This window comes from Sorex fumeus, unplaced genomic scaffold (assembly GCF_029834395.1).
Source record: "Sorex fumeus unplaced genomic scaffold, SorFum_2.1 ptg000122l, whole genome shotgun sequence".
Classification (NCBI taxonomy): domain Eukaryota; kingdom Metazoa; phylum Chordata; class Mammalia; order Eulipotyphla; family Soricidae; genus Sorex; species Sorex fumeus.
The window spans coordinates 20,306,015-20,313,640 of record NW_026606179.1 but is presented as its reverse complement, the minus strand read 5'-3'; the positions used below and the strand labels follow the sequence as shown (position 1 = coordinate 20,313,640).

Sequence of the window (7,626 nt, the reverse complement as noted above, 5' to 3'; positions counted from 1 at the left end):
AAAAAGACACAAGCACTTCACCAAACTGGATATGTAGATGAAAGTACATCACTACTTCAAATAACGTAAACCTGTAATAAGTGAAGCACAAATTAAAAACCACAGGAGGTATTACAACATACCTATCAGAACAAGATAATGTGGTAAATATCAAACTGTGGAAACACAGAGAAACCGGTCACGTGTGAATCTAAAGCATAGCTGCTTTGGAAAACAGCTTATCCATTTATTATAAGAGAAAACATGCATTTACTGTAAGACACAGAAATCACTTGTAAGAGCTTACGACCTCAGGAAGAATGGAAATTTATAGTCACACAAACCTCACAAACCTCGTTATACAAATATTCTCTAGCAGCTTTTTATTTTCCCTTGCAATTTTCTCTAAAATTGCTATGGTTCAGAACATGGTACAGCTCCACGCTTATTAGTTTTGCTGCAAAATGATTTACCTGATACTTTAAAAGAGATGTATACTATTCTGCACTTGTATCTTGTATAGCTTTCCTTTAAAAATGTTTAAAATAACATAATGAGCATAATTAGTACATTCGTTATGTTTATCCTTTTAAAACCAAACATTTTAGTGAGGTGTATGTTGTTGTTTTATAAATAAGGAAATAAAGCAAATAAAAGTAATTTTCCCAACAAAACACACAAAGAATAAATCTTGTAACATAGATGATCTTGAAAAAGAAATGATACCTGATCAGATAACACTACAATTCAGGGAGGTAAACACATGTATTAATGTCTAATAGGGTTGGAGTATGATGTAAACAACTCCACATTTATAGTCATCTAGCTTTTCTTCACTGTTAAGTCTCTAATGGGAATTACTTATGAAAATTATAAAGGATTCCCCCACTCAGTCTGTTATTTTTTATATTCCAAAGTAGGTAAGCAGGCGAAGAATTTACTATATTAGTGTCTTCATACTTTTTCTCCATTATGAAGTTTCTGATGTTGAGTAAGGTGTGAATGACGTCTAAAGTTCTTACCACATTCATTACATTTAAAAGGTTTTTCACCAGAATGAATTCTCTGATGTTGAGTAAGTTGGGAGCCACGATTAAAAGCCTTATCACACACGTCACATTTGAATGGTTTCTCACCTGTATGAATTCTTTGATGCTGTGTAAGATGTGAACCACGAATAAAGGCCTTCCCACATATATTACATTCATAGGGTTTCTCACCAGTATGAGCTCTCTGATGGTAAGTTAACTGTGAACCACGAATAAAAACCTTGCCACATTCCTTACACTCATATGGTTTTCTACCAGTATGAAAAATCTGATGTAGAGTGAGTTGTGATGCATAAATAAAAATCTCCCCACACTGCTTACATTCATGAGGATTCTCACCTGTATGAATTTTCATATGCTGAGTCAGCTGCGAGCCATAAATAAAGGCCTTCCCACACTCTTTACATTCATAAGGTTTTTCACCAGTATGGATCCTTTGATGCTGTGTAAGATGTGAACCACGAATAAAGGCCTTCCCACACTCCTTACATTCAAAAGGTTTTTCACCAGTGTGGATTTTTTGATGCTCAGTAAGTTGTGAGCCACGAACAAATGATTTTCCACATTCCTGACATTCATAGGGTTTTTCACCTGTGTGAATCCTCTGATGTCGAAGAAGTTGAGATTCATAGTTAAAAGTACTTCCACACTGTTTACATTCATGTGGTTTGGTACCTGTATGAACTCTCTGATGTTCAGTAAGTTGTGAGCCACGAATAAAGGACTTGTCACAATCCTTGCATTTATAGGGCTTTTCACCAGTATGAAGTCTATGATGCAGTGTAAGCTGCGAGCCATAACTAAAGGCTTTTCCACATTTCTTACATTTATAGGGTTTCTCGCCTGTGTGAATTCGCTGATGTTCATTAAGTTGGGACCCACGAATAAAGGCCTTTCCGCATTCCATACATCGATAGGGTTTCTCTGCAGTATGAACTCTCTGATGGTAAGTAAGTTGTGAGCCACGAAAAAAGGCCTTCCCACATTCATTACATTCATAAGGTCTTTCACCAGAATGAATTCTTTGATGCTGCGTAAGATGAGAGCCACGAATGAAGGCCTTTCCACACTCTTTGCATTGAAAAGGTTTCTCCCCACTGTGAACTCTTTTGTGATAAATAAGTTGTGAGGCACAAAAAAAGGATTTTCCACATACCTTACAATCATAAGTTTTTTTAGTACCCTGAAAAAACTTTCCACATTCTTTGCATTCATAGTATTTTTCCTCAGAATTAATTTTCTGGTGATCAGTTGGCTTAAAGCCATTAATAAAGTATTTTTTGCATTCCTGACATTCACTGGATTTCACAGAAGAGGAATTTCTCTGTTGCAATGTAAGGGATGTCGTCTGCTTACAATTACGAGTTTTTTCACCAGTGATCATTAGTTGCCTAACGAATTCCTCTTTATCTCCTAATTGGCTTTCAAAATTATCTTTACGTTTCCTATTTTGTTGAAGTGTACGGCTTGCTGTCTCCTCATGAGATGCTTTATGTTCATACACTCCTTTTGAAAGTAGGTTGTTGGTCTCATACCTAGATTCCCAGCCTGTAAGATAAGAGGAAAGTAAACAAGCACTATTTTTTATTACTAGAAAGGTAAAACATCTAACATAGTAACAACATACTCAAACTAAGTATCAGACTCATGTCAATGAAAACAATGCAGCAGAAAATAAAACTTCAGAAATAGATATTACTATAAATCAAAATTTATCATAAAGCTAGCAACTCAAATGAAAGATACATTCTTTTAGTAAATGATACAGAGAAAAGAAAGAGTAAAGTTCATTAATTCCTCAGATAAGAAGAATTATTTACTTGGCATACAGTGATACATGGCCTAAGTATTATACATGATACAAATATTTTTGGTTTTGGGGCCACACCAGCAATGTTCAGAGGTTGTTCCTAGCTCTGAGCTCAGGAATTACTTCTGGCAGTTTTCAGAGGACCACATGGAATGTGGGGATCAAGCCCAGGTCAACTGCAAGGCAAGCAACCCAACCCATCATACTGCTCATGCCCCTCCTCCCACCTTTTAAGTTTTTTGTGGTTTTAGGGCTGGAGCGACAGCACAGCGGGTAGGGCATTTATTTGCCTTGCAAGCGGCCGACCCGGGTTCGATTCCTCCTTCCCTCTCGGAGAGCCCGGCAAGCTACTGAGAGTATCCCGCAAGCATGGCAGAGCTTGGCAAGCTCCCCGTGGCATATTCAATATGCCAAAAACAGTAACAAGTCTCACAATGGGGATGTTACTGGTGCCCGCTTGAGCAAATCGATGAATAAAGGGAGAGGGCTACAGTGGAGGTCAAATCCAGCTGTATTCAAAACTTACTCCAGGCAAGGGAGAGGAGAGGAGGGAGAGGAGGAATAGTACACAACATGGGGTACCAGAAATTGCGCCTGGGTCAGCAGCATTTAATGCAAGCACCCTACTGCTATATCTATCCAGCCACATTTTTGTATTTTCAATTACTAGATTTTTTTTAGAGTACTGTGGGTTAAGTTCAAGGATCATCCACATGCTCTCTCTCCTTGCCTTCATTTCCCTTAATTTTCCTCTGAAGTGCAACACATTATCATTAGTGAGATTACACTGATATATTACCTCCAAATAACCTACTCTCCCAAGCCACATTTATCAGCTGATTCATAAAAGCTTTAAATTCATAAACTACCTCAGTTCATTTGCAACTGCTATTCCATCTTTCAAATGTTCTTCTCCCAAAATTTGCATGGCCTTCTCCATTTCTCTATTCATGTTTCTCCTTATATCTAAGCATTATATAAGAAACACCTCACTTCACTATCTTGGCATTCTCTACAAACTCTGTTCTGTTTTGTAACACTTGCCACTCTTTGCATATAATGTCACTATCACTATAAGGGTCTAAAAAGGTCAGAAAGTTGTGCTCACTGATCTAAATGCAATACTTGAAATTCAGAGTCTTTAAAATATATGTATGAATAATTACTATACAGTTTACACTGAATAAAAAAGATAAAATGGTAAAAAGGTTTGAAAGGAAAGCTAATCACTGAAAATAAAGTGAAAATAAAGGAAAGGAGGGAAGTGATAAATGGGACAAAATACAGGTTTACTTCGGTAACTTTTACGAAACGAGTTTTGTCTTCCAAGATTCAAGTTTCTACTTCATTAACTGAAGAGTAAATGGCCTAAATTGATTTTTAGGATGCAAGCTTGAGGCCAGAGGATACTACAGCATGGAGGATATTTGCCTTGCACGTGGCCAATCCAGGCTTAATCCCCAGCATCCCATGTGGACTCCCTGACCACTGCCAGGAGTAATTCCTGAGTGCAAAGCCAGGAGTAGTCCCTGAGCATTGCTGGGTATGGCCCAAATATCAATAAATAAATAAAAATAAGATGCAAACTATTATCTCAAAGATGTGGCAAACCTAAGTAATTCAACTCTTCTCAATTATCATAGCACTCACCTGGCCTCTGCCCTCTTGTCATATCTTGCACCACCTTCCAGGGCTCTTTTCCTTGCTTCAATAAAGACAGCAAATCTGGCTTAGAGATGGAAAGTCCTGCTTAGAGAAATGGAAATTAATATGGTTATGTTCTGCTTGTTAAGAATTAAAATTGAGTCTATTATTCATCAAGTAAGACCAATGGCAGAAAAACTTAAGAGGAAGAATATCTAAAAAATAAAAGAGAAAAAAAAAGCTCAATGGAGCAATTAATTTCAATGTCTGTATGGCACAAATAACTATTTGCTTAATAGTCTGACATTCAGCTACAGAACTTCAAGTTTCTCAAATTTCACAAAGACTTAAGTTAATCTGGGAGCAACAAGCTTACCCAATGAGACCAGGTTGTTGTAATTCTCCAACATTACTTCTCTGTACAGATTCTTCTGTTTCAAGTCCAGGTACCCCCATTCTTCCTTAGAGAAGATTATGGCCACGTCCTTGAACACCAGCAACCTCTGAAATTTTACCCAGGTGAAATAAATAAATATTCTTTATAAGAAGAAGGTAGGTCTTATGTTAAGAAACCGAAACAGTGAGTAATATGTTGAAGCCAGAAGCCTGAGATGTAATGGAAAGGAATAGTAAGTCATGAATATAGGGAACAGTAAATATGATAAATGTAAGAATAATAACTACAGAACACCAAAACAGATTTCAAGGAATATGTACAGGAGTAAATAAAAGTCAGCAGTTGTGTTTTCTGATTAAATAAGAGCAAGACAGCACATGCAAATAAATTGCCGAATACATTCATATATAAATTCCTTTATCTCCTTTTCCTGCAAACCTAAAACAAAAGGGGAGGTAGGAGAAAAGGTCAAGTGCAATAAAGGGGGTAGGGAGAAAAGTAAAGGAAATATATACCTGATAGGTATATTCCAAAATATCTTATAACTTAGAAAATAACATTTATGCTTAATTATTTCTGTTCAGGATCTGAAGCTGTATTACAGTAGGTAGGGTACATGCCTTGCATACTGCTGACCCAAATTCGATCTCTGGCACCACATATGGTCCCCCAAGTCCCATCAGGTGTGATTCCTGAGCACAAAGCCAAGAGTAAGCCCTAAACACTGCAGAATGTGGCACAAAAACAAACAAGAATTTCTCTTAAATTAAGTCTCCAAAGAATTCAGCATTAATATTTTGGTTTGTCCTGGGAAACACTGTGGTAGCTTTAGAAAGGCTATGTAAGAGTCTCTATAACATGCATGATTGCTTTATTTTGTGGCAGTTTCTCTTTCTCCTACATCCTTCACAACCGTTTCTAAAATTCTCAACCATTCAGATGATCATAGTAACATTCATCATAGATCATTTATATTTTAGTTTATTCTAATGTGCAGTTTTTCTCTCCATTTTTTGATTTGAATTTGTTTCTGTGTGATTCACTTCTATTTTCAATGCATCACGGTCTGAAAAGATCCTTGATACAACTTCCATCCTCTTAATTTTATGGAGGTATGTTTACTGGTCCAGCACACAGTCTATCTTTCTCTCCATTTTTGTGAGCTTCCTTGCATGTGCAAGATTCTCATGATTTAAGAAATGCTTTTTCTTGAGGGATTGTTGTAATAGTGGGAAGTTAAATAACTAAGCAAGTAAAACTATGCAGGAAACTAGGGGCAGAACCTCTGAGTGGACCTATTCAGAGAGTTGGGCAGAGATGATGGGTCATAAATCATAAAGCTGACCAGTACAGAAGAGAAACACCAACCTGGTTGCCTAGGCAAGGGAAATGGGGGTGGGGAGCACAGAAACAGGTGACTATATGAAACTTCAACAGAATGTACTCAATACAAAGATTCCTAGCAACAAGGGCTTGTTGCCAATCCCATGATCTCCTGCCTTGACTGTATTGCCACTGTGTAACAAATCAAGGAACTCCATTCTTTGGCTCTTCTTTGTACCACAAGTGTGCTATGTTGCCAGAAATTTTCCTATATAAAGTGCTCTGTAACCCATCTCTGGGCTGCTGCAATTCTAGCCTAATTGTGGCTCATCAATATTAATAATTAAAACTCAAGTGTTTTTTCGCCTTAAGATGGTGTTGGTGTGATTGCTTAAGCAAATTCTGTTACAACATAAGAAATAAGTTACTGAAAGATCAGTGAGACTCACAGAAATGTGGTCTTTGACTTACACATAACATTCAAATTCAAAACAGACGTGTGGCTGGTACTGATCTCTGAGGCATAATGCCTGACACTTCTTTATTCTCAATCTTATATTTGATTACATTCCTAATCTTAAAGACATCACAAAAATCACATTCTGATACCAATAGCAATTTACATAGTAACCTGAAAATTCAGATGAGAAAGATAAAATTTGCATGTGTAGTCCCATCTTATTAAACCACATTCTGACAGAAGGGATTCTAGTCTTTCCTCAAATACAAATGATTTCCAGAAAGGATGTTGAGGAAGGTCTAGACTGAATTCTTATCACTCACTGAAAGGGAGTGAGTAGGAGAGCTGTGAATAGGGCTCAAGGAAGCAGAAAGTCTGGAGTTAAGGATACTTGAAAAGTCACTTTTAAAAATGAAAGAAGAAATACCAACTCACTTGGGACATGGCTTAGAATTAGTCCTCTGGCTTCTTCCTGTTGAGAAGCGGAGTCCTAAGAAGACAGAGTCAGAGAAGAAAAAGGAAACTAGGAGAACAGGTATATTCATAGTTTAATAGTATTCAAGATCTTTTAAATGAAAATCAACATTGTTTCAGATGTGCATCATTGTAAGTCATCTGTATGTCTACAATAAGCATATCACATAAGCCCAACTCTATCATTCAATGTAACTGATACCGTTTCCTCATTTACCCACTCCTCTTCCAATAATGACTAAATTTGTCTTAGTCTACACCTATTTTTGTTTTATTTAGCCTACTCATTGTTTCTTTATATATAACTCATGTGTGAATTCATAAGGTATTAAGCTGTCTTTGTCTAATTCACTGGAGCAAAGACAGAATTTCATCTTTGTTTTTTTTTTTAAGGTCATACCCAGTGGTGCTCAGGGCTCACTCCTGGCATTGTTCAGGGGACAACAAGAGGTACCAGGGATTGAACACAGGTTGGCCACATATGAGGCAA

The 7,626-nt window shown here is 37.1% G+C and overlaps 1 protein-coding gene across 1 annotated transcript; it reads right to left on the bottom strand.

The window, feature by feature from the left end:
* Window positions 1-227: 227 nt before the first annotated feature.
* On the bottom strand, window positions 228-7,145 carry LOC130044021 (zinc finger protein 420-like). The gene is made up of 4 exons (XM_056136582.1): window positions 7,098-7,145; window positions 4,859-4,985; window positions 4,489-4,584; window positions 228-2,576 (listed from the first exon to the last, which is right to left on the bottom strand). Exons 1-4 carry the CDS (start codon window positions 7,104-7,106, stop codon window positions 934-936), a joined length of 1,875 nt encoding a protein of 624 aa, XP_055992557.1. The 5' UTR covers window positions 7,107-7,145; the 3' UTR covers window positions 228-933.
* Between the last annotated feature and the right edge of the window lie 481 nt (window positions 7,146-7,626).